Source organism: Synchiropus splendidus, chromosome 1, assembly GCF_027744825.2.
Source record: "Synchiropus splendidus isolate RoL2022-P1 chromosome 1, RoL_Sspl_1.0, whole genome shotgun sequence".
Taxonomy (NCBI): Eukaryota; Metazoa; Chordata; class Actinopteri; order Syngnathiformes; family Callionymidae; genus Synchiropus; species Synchiropus splendidus.
In genome coordinates, this window is record NC_071334.1 from 59,697,795 (window position 1) to 59,712,267 (window position 14,473).

General features: G+C 42.0%; 1 protein-coding gene across 2 annotated transcripts; it reads right to left on the reverse strand.

Annotated features, from left to right (window-relative positions):
• Nucleotides 1-21: 21 nt before the first annotated feature.
• Nucleotides 22-11,506, reverse strand: antxr2b (ANTXR cell adhesion molecule 2b). Of its 2 annotated transcripts, none has more exons than XM_053884488.1 (17): nt 11,322-11,506; nt 9,572-9,643; nt 7,954-8,025; nt 7,730-7,811; nt 7,555-7,659; nt 6,855-6,923; nt 5,397-5,477; nt 4,513-4,573; nt 4,341-4,436; nt 2,763-2,832; nt 2,158-2,236; nt 1,886-1,981; nt 1,750-1,806; nt 577-669; nt 339-512; nt 189-269; nt 22-102 (listed from the first exon to the last, which is right to left on the reverse strand). In XM_053884488.1, exons 1-17 carry the CDS (start codon nt 11,438-11,440, stop codon nt 64-66), a joined length of 1,446 nt encoding a protein of 481 aa, XP_053740463.1. In that variant the 5' UTR covers nt 11,441-11,506; the 3' UTR covers nt 22-63. The 2 variants fall into 2 exon arrangements, with proteins under 2 accessions (XP_053740463.1, XP_053740464.1); XM_053884489.1 differs by lacking the exon at nt 11,322-11,506 and adding an exon at nt 10,959-11,041.
• Nucleotides 11,507-14,473: the final 2,967 nt, after the last annotated feature.

Here is a 14,473-nt window from a genome sequence, read left to right on the forward strand (position 1 = left end):
TGAGTTGAAGAAAATGTGTATGAAAAAAGATTTATTTACATTTAAACAGATTATTACGTCAATTCAGTGACTTTGAACTCTGGTGAAGTTGATGCAACGACCCTGAAACGACAAAAAAAGATTAATTTTTGAACACCATTTCCTTGATGGTGGCGACAATGTGCGTATCGATGATCAACAATTCTCACCTGGTCTTGTGAAGTGGGCCTCATGATGGCCACTCTGTCGTACTGTCTCCTCAGCAAAGCCCGAAGAGCATCAAAACGACTCTGAAGAATATCACTCCCCATCATTGTTCGAGACATTCAGGATGCAGTGTGGAAATGATGATCACTCACCTTGATCGGAGTGTACCACTTGGGCTCTGGCAGAGGGTTATAAACTGGTGGAGGTCTTGGTGGGGGTCTTGGTATGACCAGCTCATCTCCCTCTTCTGGCATGGTGATGACAGCATTCTTGGCTCTCTCTAACCTCGACCCCTCCTCCGTCGACCCCTTCTCACCCCAGCGCACCTACAGTACACAAGATTTCACACTCAACGTTCACATGACAATTCGCTGACAATCTGAACTTCACCTCCATGCGCTTGATTCCTCCCGGACCCCTGCCCCCATAATAGGAGGCGTCCACCGTTGGCCACTTGTGTTTGGGAGACAGATCTTCAGGCTCCTTTTAACACAAGAAGGATGATTTTATAGGGTGAGAAAATAACCTTAATCTTGCCATCATACGATTTAACCTCTGAGCTCCCCAATCTACATATGTGTGGATGACATTTTTGTCTTTCACTGCCATGGTATTTGGTTTTTAAAGATGTTGATCAACTGTCCATATTTAGGGACACTGCCCACACCATCTTGTCGTGACACAACAACATGATGTACCGTAGTTTTTCAGTGAGAAAACACAAGACTCGTGCAACAACAACTGCTGAATGAACAGGACAGAACAAGAAGACAAAGGTATTAGAATGAATCTGGTGTACATTGGATATATACAAAAACGTTTCCAGCTTCATAAGACATGAAAATCTGACATATATTAGTTATAATATAATTATTATTGAATACCACGTACTTAATAATAATGGTTGATAAACTATGTCATTTTTATCTGATAAAACAACTTTCCTTATAAGACAAAATTTAGCTCTTACTCCTGGTTACTAATTCTTATCTAAAATGTCAAAAAGCAAAACTCAAGAAAAGCACGGATCTTAAAATTTGTAGCACCATTGATGCCCACTAGATGGTGGTGTTGTGATACTCACGTCGGTCGCTGTTCCCTCACATGTTGCTCAGCTTACATCATTCATAACTCCCAACAACATGTCATTAATCTCCGTGAAAAAGTTTACACACTTGCGGCCAAGTTTTTTTTTCAGCTCAACTGAGAGCGAAATACTTTCGTAACACTAATGTTGTGTGTAGTATTTGTGCAAAGATTCATTGTGATTTCACCCACTCCCTGTCTTGGTCAGTTCAGCAGCACATTGCATCCATCTGGGAAAACATGAGGGCCACCTGCTTCATGCTGGGCAGGACCACAGTTGTTGGGTGTTGCATATCAAGCTCTTGCCATTGGGATCAATGGACCAAAAGGGCAGATTCCCCAGAACTTTAACTTCTGCCTATCAATATATTTGTTGTAAATACTCCTGTGACACAGGAATGTCTCTACTTTAATTCAAATTTGTAAGGAAAAAAAACATTCAATCACATTTTTGGTACTATAAAGTTCACTACTCACAAGTACAAGTGGTGGAGGAGGAGGAGGGGGCCGAGAGGGTGGAGGGTCTCTGATCACCTGCAAACACGGAGAGCGACTCAACAATACGTCACCCGCAGTTGCCGGTGACGTATTGTTGCTTCCCTCTGGGACTCACCACTGTGCAGCACAGAGGCCAGAACCACCAGAGCAGGCCCAGACCCACCAACAGCAACAGAACCAGCAGCAACCAGAGCACCCAAATCCCATCTGACTGCAGCCAGACAAGAGTTAATATCATCCTCCGCACACACACAGACAGACCCACCGCTGCCATGCCACTTTTACACAATAAGCCACAACATTATTTCTAAAATCTAGCCATTATTTTTCACTTGCAGCGAGTTTTTGCTTTTTGTTTTGCCAACCATTTTTGACCTAAATACTCACACATTCAGCAGCGGTGATGGTGACTGGGCTGGAGATGTACGACTGTCCATTATTGAGGCTGACCAGCACTTCAATGGAACTGGAAAGCATCAGCAAAAACAAGTTCACCCTCACTGTGTCAGCAATGTAAAGAGTGTCTGAAGAACGATCGGCCCAAACATGCTCTAAAGTCGGAATCGCTTCAATCAAAAGTAGTTTCCTTGCTATCATGAACCAAAATATGATGCAGAAGGATTCCACAGGCGGATGTAGGCTGTCATCTGCAAGCCAGATTCCCCCACTTCATATGGTGCATTTCATTTTGAAAGAGCCTGCAATGCACCACGATTGGCGTTCAATTGAATCATATTCCAGACACATCTATGTATTGATAGTATGTGAAGATTGTAAGTGAAGACTGGGTGGCTTTTTTTGAACCAACAGACAAGAACAATTTCAGTCCTTGACGCCCCATTGTTCCCTCAAAAATGCTTATTGTAACATTTCTGCAGCTTTCTTCCCCCACAAGTTCTGTGGTCATAATACATTTTTACATAATCATGGAGGCATAAAAATTCTGTCACAGTTTGAACACATTTGCTTCCAGTCACAACTACATGACTTACTGTCCAGCTTGTGTGAGGACGGGAGCTGGACACAGCAGATGACCGTCACGGACGACTGTCGGCTTCTGGTCTGAAAAAAAGAAAACGCAGTGATGCAGGCAGCATGTTAAACTTGTGATTCAAAGATAAGACGGGTCGCAGGGGCAGCGGTCTGAGTAAACAGGGCCTCCAAGTCCCTGTCTCTGGGGACCACCTTTTTTTGGGAGGGATGAGGCGACAAGGAGGCGTAATCTCAGTATGTCTTTGGTCTGCTGCTGGAACTGTTAGCAGTGTGACATGGAATGCACCACTTCACAGAGAGACCTCCAGGGAGCCTCAAGTTCAGCCTCTCATTCTTTCGGTCACTATGCAAAGCTCAGGAGCGCATCAATGGTAGGACAGAGGATCTAGAGCCATGTTGTTTTTTACAGAGATGTCATCCCCTCCGTCCCAGCTGAGAAGCATGGTCTCAGACCTGAGGGAGCAGCAGACCTTCATCTTGGTCAGCTGACACACTGCAGGTTGTAGGTGTTAACCTAATGCAGCATCGGTGGAGACCATGAGTTCCCACATGCCCCACACCAAGACTGCTCCCCAACAGCTGTCTTCATTTCACTTTTCAAAGTAAGGACTTGGCAACAAAAAATACTGACCGACTGCCACTTTGTTGAATGCGAAATATATTTCATTTTCTTGACATGCAAAGCGCCGTCTCTAATGTTTCTAAAAATCCACTAACATTATCCAAGTCATCAGCCATTTCAAGCATGTGCCCAGATGCAGTCAATCCTAGGGTGGGGTTTCAACCCCGAAGTGCTGCGCTAAACATGAGAAGGAAAAGGGTGTTGTCAGGGCCATGGCTCTAGATTTAATGCTGAGATGATCTCACTACGGCGATACCTCATCCAATCAGGCTTCAAGTCAAAACAAAGTAACTCCTGGTTCCATCGCGTGTTCGTGGACTGACCCCACTCTTCTTTAAAGAGACTGAAGAGACAGTGAGCGGCTCTTCTCTCTGCGCTGCCTGATAATGTGTCCTCTGTCCTGTAGTTCAGCCCAATAAAAGGATTGTTTGTTACTAAAACTCTGCAGGAAGCACATCCAACTGTGCATCACTGCACACTCTGAAAATAATTCACTCAGCACAGCGCCTTGCATGTGACCGAAGCGTTCGTGTTGACTTGGGATTTCTTTGTATCGCGCACAAACAAATTCATAGACTGATGTTTTCTTTTTTTTTTTGGTGCCCTGATTTTAATTTTGGTGCACGCTTCAGGCCAATGAATTTTCACGTTCTTATTAACAGCAAACAAACACATTTTCTTATGAAAATATTTCAAATTAAAGTCCGCAGAAGAAAATCATCTTTTAGGTCATTTGGAAAGGATTTATTCATTAGATTTTACTAAAAATGCTATAATAATTTAGAGTGAAATGTCTGAAATACATAATTTATTATAACGTTTTTTTAAATTACTTTTTTTTTCCATGCATTTTTGTATGAGAGTTTTATTCTGATGTGTCTGACAGTGCCGCTCGCTTATTCATCAACCATTGCGATGCAACATGTGCTGCTTCTTCTGTGGTGTTGAAACTCACTGAAGGTATTTTTGTCATGTGTGATGATACAGAGCACACTCTGCGTCCTCTTCGACCCACTGAACCCGCTGCCTCTCAGCACCACATTAAACGACTCTGGAATCCAAAAGAAACTGCACTTAAACATTGCATTTATTCATGAACAAACACGGCACAACTCCTGCTAACTCACCGTTGACACAGACACTCGATGGTTCTACTGTGAATACGTCCGCACATGACTGCTCCAGGATCTGTGGGGACGCAGACACATGTTTCAGTGTGTGAGAGAGTGTCTCTTCCACAGAGCAGGACTGACAAACTCACTCACAGAGGGCCAAAAGAGAAATGAAAATCAGATTTAAGCCTTTGTGTGAGCTTCACTTACAGTGCACTATGGGATATTTTTGAGTGTTTTCTACTGGCTGGACACTAATAATAGACAACATGATATCATATCCAATTGCATCACTGGTCATATCAGGCCTGTGGGCCTTGACTCGGAGATGCCGGAGCCAACACACAGTGGCCCTTTCTTTTACTACGACTGCAACATCTAACGCTCATATTTTCTCCTCTATGATTGAGTACTGTGGTGACAAGGTTTGTGTTGTAGCGAAACCCCTCAACATTTCAAACACATGCTCAATACATATTCTATATAGCATAATGATATAACATATAATAAATAGTCATGAGTTACAGTACAAACATGTCTTTCTATGTTCAACACGTTGAACAAATGCATCAGCTTTTCCATTTGTCAAAGGCTTTTAAATAAAGGTGGTATTATATGAGTAGAGGTTGTTATAGTAGTGGGCGGTTCCATGGTTACATGTAATTACACCTCTGTTATAGAATAGTCAAAATGACACTCAGATGTTTGAAGTGAGGTAAAGTTCTATAGACATTAAATCATTTTTAGCAATACATTTGAATAAAAAAAAGAAAAATTGCTCTGTTTTTTTTTCTTTTTTCTGTTTTAAAGGCGCACATTATCCTATACTTCCTGCTTTTTTACTCTGATTTAAATATTGCTTTCTACTGGTAGCAAAAGCAGTGGACCAGATGCCTTACTTTGTTGACAGTGTCCTTGAGATCATGAAACCCAGAGAGCACAGGGAACACCTGATCTGTCCCGTCAGCAATCTCAGCCAGCTGCAACATACATTGAGACAACATGATTAGACGTAATGCTGTGTTTACAGTAGATGTATGTGGAGTGTTTTCAGGAGATAATAGTCCCGGGAGCTCCCGACTCAGGCTTTCATCTCTAAGCATAATGATAACGACACAGGAAGCTGCTCGGCTTGATTTAATTAGAGCCCAGTAATGACTTCCTGCTCCGGCCACAGAGATGCTCGGCGACTGAGATGGGCAGGAGGTCGCCGGCTCACACTAAACATCAGCTATACTGTTTCAAATGCATCGTGTTGGGGCAGTTCTAGGAATCAGGTCTGAGTTATGCACCATCAGAATTAGGTTCCATGTTACGGTTCATCAGCAGAGGAGTCAGACCTGTCTTGATTTGTAACAGTTTCCCTTTATTTTCTTGCACATTTCAGCACTAAGTATGATCAGTCATCTCCATCGGTTTCCACCGTCCTCCATCTACCCACCAAACTCTTCCACCTGCCTCCCTCACATTCAGACACGCTGCTCCTACTGTTCTTTATTACCACTGCCAAGGACGCTAAGTGTTCATCGAAGTTGGTTAGTGTGTTTGTCAAATAACATGAAAAGTTATGGACAGATTTAAATGAAATTTTCAGGAATTATGTGGAATATGTGGATTGGTAAAGATTGGGAGACAGGACACCTTTTTTGGCCTTTGTTTCTTGGTATTTGTGCCAGATTGCCATTGGGATCCAGTAATTTATTTTATTTTATTTTACAAAGATATTTTGTCACTGTCATTGTGTTGAAGCTGCCTGCCACAGGTTTGCACTCTCAGAGTGTTTTTTTTTTACTTCAATAGTTCATCACTGTTTACTGAATAAAAAAAAAATCCACAATTCTCTCATTAATTTTCTTTATCAGCAATGTTCTTTTACCACTTCCACCATCGACAATTGATCAGAAGAACACACAAAATCTTTTCTTTTCTTTTGTCTTTAGTTAATGCCCGCGGAAAAAAATACTCCCATTACAACATATTGAGTGTATTTAGTGGAATCGTTAGAATTCATGAGAAACAGCAATAAACGGAACCAGATGATTTAGCTAGAATCAATGACAGACATTAAAACACTATTACTACTTTTTACTTTAAATAAATGTGTCCAACTCATTTTTGTTTTCATTGTTTTTTTCTGAATCTAAACAAAACCTCTCCCCTCATAGATAAGCTGCATTATACTGTTAGAAAAACAGAACTAATCTTTGTAAGTGCATCTGCAGGATGTCCTCAAATAAAGCGGGTCAGCATGGGTTAATGGATACAGAGCACACACACTGAAAGCATGAGGTCACAGTATCACTCAGAGAAAGTGATTTCCCCCACCCGTGTGAAAAGGAAAGTATCCACCATTATACCTGCTGATGGTCAAAGTCCATGACCCCGACACAGTAGACTCTGGCCCCAAAGCCTCGGGCTCTGTCGGCCTGGAATCACAACACTGAAACAGTCAACTCCTGCAGAGAGCTGAGTGGATTGTCCTGACATGAAATCTGAGATAAGACAACACGTGAAAACAATTTTAAAGCTGGAAATCACCCGCCTCTTTGGAGCATTATAACACATGTAGTTGCAAAGAGGCAACTCTTAATTGGCCGAAGCCGAAGCAAGAGTTGATAAACCAAATGTAAAGCATTGTCATTGTTGCCCAGACACAGACAAATCCCAAAAGTGAAAGAGGAGAAACCTGAAAAGTTACAGAGCTCACAATAAAACCAGACGCCAAGGATGTTAGTCAACATCTGGGGCGCTGCTGAGGAGCTCCGATCATTTCGGTATTTTGTGGTATTTCGTACTTTTATGTGAAAAATGAAATGTTTTAAATGCAGAAGAATTGAACACAATTTGAGTTTTTAATTCATGAAACCTCTCTGACTGGCAGTGTGAATCAGAGATGCCAAGTTGACATGGAAAGAACTGAAATTGAATCTGGTTGTCGCAGTGTGGTTTCAAATCTCTCTTTGTGTGGCATTCCTGAAACTTTGCACAAGAAGTGCTTTATTTTTGGGGGGGGTGGGATTGGACTACCCTGGGTGAATGTGTTTGTGTGAGAGATACCTCCTCCACACTCAGCTCATAAGGATAAACCTCCAGCTTGCCATCCGTCAGGACGATGATGATGGTGGATGAAGGTGCAGTTTGCACCTTCATCTGGTCCGACACCTGATGGTCAAAACATGACTTGAATGCCACTTTTCTTCAACACACAAAACAATGACAAACATTCACTTACTGCCTTCAAGCCTTCGTGCATGTACGTTTCACCAGCTGGTCTGATTTGACTCAGCTTGTCCAAACCCTCTTCGATCTTCACCCTGAGCAGCAGTTTAAATATAGACAGATAAGATAGCGTTCGCCATGCTGAGGATGTTCAAAGGACAAGCAGATGAAAACAGTAGCTGGATTGACTAGTAACAGAGAAAATGGAGGGGCCTCATGCCGAGACTCATACTGTACCTGTCACCAGTTATTGGCAGAATGACGACTGCGTTGGCGGAGAACACGATGTAGGAGACCCTCATCCTGGGACTGCAATGTTTTTCAAGTCAGACATTTAATGTGTAATTTCTGGATAAATCAGTCATCAGACAGTCATTCATCATTTCCTTATTCTGATCACAGGGTTTTGGGGTCTGTCTCGACTTCACTGGGCGTGGGACACCCTCCATCACTCACACGCCTGACAATGGTGACAGAAGTAAATAAATCCATGTACTTTTTATGTTACTTGAAGATGAAACTTTTATTAGCGATTACTTCACTACATTGACTTCTTATGATTCAACTAACAGCGTCTTGGTCCACAAACAAGCTAGGAACCCCACCCCTGGAAAAGCTGTACAGTCAAGTGAAAAATGACATCTTCGTCTGTGTCATCTCTCAGCTCACATTTTTACGAACAAGCTTTTATGTGGTGACATTTTATTGTTGATGTGAAAGCACATTGAGAGCTTGTTAAAATGAGACCGTCGGCAGCAGTCTCAGCATGAGGTCCTAGATGCGCCCCAGGATCCCTCCTGGGAATGGGTGAAAAATAAGGCTGGGACTGACTAAAACAATTCACATACAAATGGTTTTCACAGGAAACATCCTTCCAATTCTAGGTGCACCACATGACACAATGTGATGTTCTAACCAAAACGATTATGGAGACTAAATGAGATTGTGCTGATGGATGGAAAATTGTTGTGGGATGGAAGCATAAAAAATGTGCACTTAATGCAGCAAAGAGTTCCAGCCTGATGGTTTCGATTATGTGTACACATTGAACCTGGTGTGAAATATTGACTAGCCATGAATCAATTATTGAAACTCTGATTTGTTTTATTTTAAAAGTCCAGTCCCACCCCAAGTGAAAAACCTTCAATGCTGAGGTGCCACAATTTAGATGTCACCCCTCTGACGTCATGGGACATGGGACACCCAAAGTGGAGCCTCTTAAGATCTTGTTCTACGGGCATCGTGTTTGTTTCTTCTCAGAATCATCACTTTGGTCTCAGAGGAAAACCAAAATTTAGCATGTGGTACAGTCCCCAAGGGATGAATTCCTAATCCACAAAGAGCCATTGAGGGATGGTCTTCTCTACTATAGCTCTACTATAGCTCCCGTTGAAAATAAGATCTTTTAAAATGAACTTCAAACAAAAACACTAAAAAAGCAGTAATAAGTCTTCCATGTTAATTCCACATTGAATGCTAATGAACAAGAGCAACAAAAATCCAAGACCATTCCAATTGTCATCCATCTGAATCTTTATATTTCTCCACTCATCCACACTTCTCACTCAGTCTTGTGGGCAACAACATCTGCTCGAATGTGTGGAACCTACACACCAACCCACTATTAAACCTAAATATATCACACACACCCGCTACACTAACATAACCCCAGGGATTTTGGAACAGTTGGTGCTCTTCTATGAAGTTTACAGTCCAAAATAGAAAGACGTGCCCTACTTTCCACATTCTTGTTTAGTGATCAAGAGTCACCCTGCTTTAGAAACTTCGGACAGAGTCCATGCGGCTGCTGATGGGTCTGCTCTCATGCGACTCAGGAGGAGAACAAACCGCCTACCTGACAAATCTGCTGGTCAGCTGCTCTACAAATCCATAGATCTCCTCCCAGTGTCCCGACACACTGCCCGACCTGCAACACATCACATTTAATATTCAATAATCCACAACAACAAGAAATTATATTCTCTGTTGACATTTCACCACTTTAAAGCACTTCTGAAATTGTATTTCCAAAACCTAAACATAAAAAAGTGTAAGCCTGGTCAGGGACAGTCTCAGAAGTGACAGGTTGTTTATATTCCTGTTCCAAACATGTCACCTTGTCATATTTGAATTACTTCCTATTCTCAACATTTTTTTTCAATCCCAGCAGCTGTTTAAGTAGAGTCTGATCCATTTACAACTGACGTGACTCAGAAAACCAGAGAGGAACCAGCAAACGTTATTAGTGAAGTCATCTGTTACATTATGACCACCTGTTGGATATTGACTATCTTGTTAGCAACTGGACATTTCCCCCCCTTGTCAGTGGTCAACTGAGCACAGCATCTTTAAATGATGGGCCAAATGTTGATGTTCTTTCCCAGATGAGAGGAGAAAGCTACTTTGACAGCAGTAATCTCAGCTGATTTGACGCTTTTACTTTCTCTGTATAGCACTTTTCAAAAGTGCTGACCACTGCTTACATGCACTGCACAGTTTTGACTGGAGAATCTACACATGCCACACGGATAGCTCTGATGAAACATGGCATTGCAGCAGAATTAATCTTCTAAGATGTTGCATTATACACCTGGGTTGGAGCCATAAAACAACAACAGCATTATTGGGTTTGACGCTCTCTTTAAAAAAGAGGTTCAAGACATCCTTGATCTGAGTTCTGTGGAAAACTTGTATTTTAATTTGAAAAATTAAACTAACATAATAAGAGAGAATCATTTGTATTATTATAATATTACATATTACATGATATAAATAACAACAATAATAAAATCTGGAAAAAAAATGTAAATAAAGTGAATTACTTTCAACAAAATGCAAGCAGAAAAAAGTAATCTAACATGATGTCATTTGTCAGTAAAAAAAAAAAAAAAAAAGAATTGTTATAGTTACAGCTATGACCAAACAGGGCATCATGAAGACCATATGGATCCGGGTTGTGGGCTAAGGGAGTCCTCCTAGCCTCACTTTGCACTTTCATGATTGAAAGCATATAAAGTGATGTATAAAGTGATAAAAACCGAGGCAGAGGTTGAGCACTAGTGTGGCTCATGATCAGAACACGTACAGTGAGTCCATTTAGATTAGATTAAATTAGATTAGATATCCTATGTATAACTATAATATTATCAGTGCAATGCACTACAATCATTTTCCAAAAGCAGACGTGGAATGTAAAGTGTTTTTATCTATAATTTAGATCATTCATTATATTTGCTTTATACCTAGGACCTGGTGACGTCAAGGATCAGCAGGACAGAATGCTCTCAACTTCTAACACTTGTGACCCCTTTCTTTTAATGGCCTGAAAACAAAAACATGAATGAAGAGGATGTTTCCACAAACAGAACCTTTCGCTCTCATGTTTTCTTTTTTGCATATATATCGAAAACATTAGCATGTTTGGATGTTGAAGTCCTGTACAGTGTCGATGAGAAATGGCAGTTTATATAAACTGAAGTGCAGCAGAGGAGACACCTCCATACATGGAGAGGACGCAGACCCTCAGAAGCGCTGAGATAACTGACATCACACCGCATTTATTCCACACACCCAAGTACAGCGACACGCGCTCACGCCGGACCCACCTGTCTAAGACAAAATAAACATCAAACGCTCCATCACAAGACGCATGTTCCTCAGCATTAACCGCCACGAAAGGACCCGCCCAGAGTAAAAAGCAGCAACAAAGGCATAGCCGATCCATAATCCATTAGTTTATAGTCTCAGTGTTCATGGTGAAGGTCCCGGGGTCCACGAGTTTCCCTCACATACAGTACGACTACAGTGAAGGAATAAGAGGCGGGGTGAAGCTTTTCCTCTGGCTCCTTCAAAATAAAAGCACGTTAAGCGGGAGCTCTGATTTAACGACAGAACTGTACTGGCACTGAGGTGAATACAGTCGTAACTAGACTGCAAATAGGATTAACACTGATGCTTGCGTTTGGATAGAAATCTATAAAACCTCACCATATTCATCCCAATAACCATTCAAATGCGAGTTCGCATCTATATTACACTCTTTATTACGCGTTAAATACTGAGACCGTTTTGCGTCAGACCATAAGACAGAAAATCGAATTTAAATGCCACTTTTATTTTACTACTTCAGTGTTAATAAATAAGAAAGTGTAATCACTACATTACATACTCAAATAATATTCAATGTCACTTGGTGAAATACATCTTTTGATTGTATGTATATTGCATTTAAAGATCTCTATATAAATCATAATTACTGGACGATCTTGGTGAATATCGAGGGAACTATGAGTAAATTATATTAAGGCACTGTTTTCCCCAAAGTTATTTTCTTTAAATGACAATGATTTACTTTTGTGGGACATAACCACTGTTAAATGTGTATCACACATTCCAACAATATAAATAAGTAAAATTAAAACATAAGAAATAGCCAATGAGTTTCTGTTTGGAATGTGGTAAGTGATGAATGATTTAAAAAAAAGGCATGTGCTATCATTTGTTGTTTTGCTGTAGTGCCACATATAAGGGCAAAGGGCTGCACGTGGCATCTGTGCTGCACTTCACCCACCTCTGCACTTTAGTAATACTTATTTAAAGAAGTTGAAAAGGTTTTGTTCCAGGGTGTTAGGGTTAGTGTAGGGTTAGGTTAGGGTTAGGGTTAGGGTTAGGGTTAGGGTAGAGTTAGGGTTAGGTTAGGGTTAGGGTTAGGGTAGGGTTAGGGTTAGGGTTAGTGTAGGGTTAGGGTTAGGGTTAGTGTAGGGTTAGGGTTAGTGTAGGGTTAGTGTTAGTGTGAGGGTTAGTGTAGGGTTAGGGTTAGTGTAGGGTTAGGGTAGGGTTAGGGTTAGGGTTAGTGTAGGGTTAGGTTAGGGTTAGGGTTAGGTTAGGGTTAGGGTTAGTGTAGGGTTAGGGTTAGGGTTAGTGTAGGGTTAGGGTTAGGGTAGGGTTAGGGTTAGGGTTAGTGTAGGGTTAGGTTAGGGTTAGGGTTAGTGTAGGGTTAGGGTAGGGTTAGGGTTAGTGTAGGGTTAGGGTAGGGTTAGGGTTAGTGTAGGGTTAGGGTTAGTGTAGGGTTAGGGTTAGGTTAGGGTTAGTGTAGGGTTAGGGTTAGTGTAGGGTTAGGGTTAGGGTAGGGTTAGGGTTAGGGTTAGTGTAGGGTTAGGTTAGGGTTAGTGTTTGTGTGAGGGTTAGAAGGGTTAGGGTTAGGGTTAGGGTTAGGGTTAGGGTTAGTGTAGGGTTAGGGTTAGGGTTAGTGTAGGGTTAGGGTTAGGGTAGGGTTAGGGTTAGGGTTAGTGTAGGGTTAGGGTTAGTGTAGGGTTAGGGTTAGGTTAGGGTTAGTGTAGGGTTAGGGTTAGTGTAGGGTTAGGGTTAGGGTAGGGTTAGGGTTAGGGTTAGTGTAGGGTTAGGTTAGGGTTAGTGTTTGTGTGAGGGTTAGAAGGGTTAGGGTTAGGGTTAGGGTTAGGGTTAGGGTTAGTGTAGGGTTAGGGTTAGGGTTAGTGTAGGGTTAGGGTTAGGGTAGGGTTAGGGTTAGGGTTAGTGTAGGGTTAGGGTTAGTGTAGGGTTAGGGTTAGGTTAGGGTTAGTGTAGGGTTAGGGTTAGGGTTAGTGTAGGGTTAGGGTTAGGGTAGGGTTAGGGTTAGTGTAGGGTTAGGTTAGGGTTAGGGTTAGGGTTAGGGTTAGTGTAGGTTAGGGTTAGGGTTAGTGTAGGGTTAGGGTTAGGGTAGGGTTAGGGTTAGTGTAGGGTTAGGGTTAGGGTTAGGGTTAGGGTTAGGTTAGGGTTAGGATTAGGGTTAGGGTTAGTGTAGGGTTAGGGTTAGGGTTAGTGTAGGGTTAGGGTTAGGGTTAGGGTTAGGGTTAGGGTTAGGGTTAGTGTAGGGTTAGGGTTAGGGTTAGGGTTAGGGTTAGGGTTAGGGTTAGTGTAGGGTTAGGGTTAGGGTTAGGGTTAGTGTAGGGTTAGGGTTAGGGTTAGTGTAGGGTTAGTGTGGGGTTAGGGTTAGGGTTAGTGTAGGGTTAGGGTTAGGGTTAGGGTTAGTGTAGGGTTAGGGTTAGGGTTAGGGTTAGGGTTAGTGTAGGGTTAGGGTTAGGGTTAGTGTAGGGTTAGGGTTAGGGTTAGGGTTAGGGTTAGTGTAGGGTTAGGGTTAGGGTTAGGGTTAGGGTTAGGGTTAGTGTAGGGTTAGGGTTAGGGTTAGGGTTAGGGTTAGGGTTAGTGTAGGGTTAGGGTTAGGGTTAGTGTAGGGTTAGGGTTAGGGTTAGGGTTAGTGTAGGGTTAGGGTTAGGGTTAGGGTTAGGGTTAGGGTTAGTGTAGGGTTAGGGTTAGGGTTAGGGTTAGTGTAGGGTTAGGGTTAGGGTTAGGGTTAGTGTTAGGGTTAGTGTAGGGTTAGGGTTAGGGTTAGGGTTAGGGTTAGTGTAGGGTTAGGGTTAGGGTTAGGGTTAGTGTAGGGTTAGGGTTAGGGTTAGGGTTAGGGTTAGGGTTAGGGTTAGTGTAGGGTTAGAGTTAGGGTTAGGGTTAGGGTTAGGGTTAGGGTTAGGGTTAGGGTTAGGGTTAGTGTAGGGTTAGAGTTAGGGTTAGGGTTAGGGTTAGGGTTAGGGTTACCTAATTCATTGTGTCAATTAGACAGTTCGACATCATCAGACTTTTACCAACCAAAAATCTGAAAAGGTCTAAAGTCAGGAAGGCAAAAGTTCTTTTTTTGTACTGTAAATGATACATTTTATGAAAGATGTAAGGAACAGGACTAAAGGCTTGGACGTAACTTGCTAAA

What these genes read in the sequence shown, in the direction of transcription:
- antxr2b (XM_053884488.1), bottom strand. Translation starts at nt 11,440, where the DNA reads ATGGATCGGCTATGCCTTTGTTGCTGCTTTTTACTCTGGGCGGGTCCT. An exon ending in TCAAGGACACTGTCAACAAA is followed by an intron (nt 4,574 to 5,396) that starts GTAAGGCATCTG and finishes GCGTCCCCACAG; the next exon opens with ATCCTGGAGCAGTCATGTGC. An exon ending in AGTGGTACACTCCGATCAAG is followed by an intron (nt 270 to 338) that starts GTGAGTGATCAT and finishes GATATTCTTCAG; the next exon opens with AGTCGTTTTGATGCTCTTCG.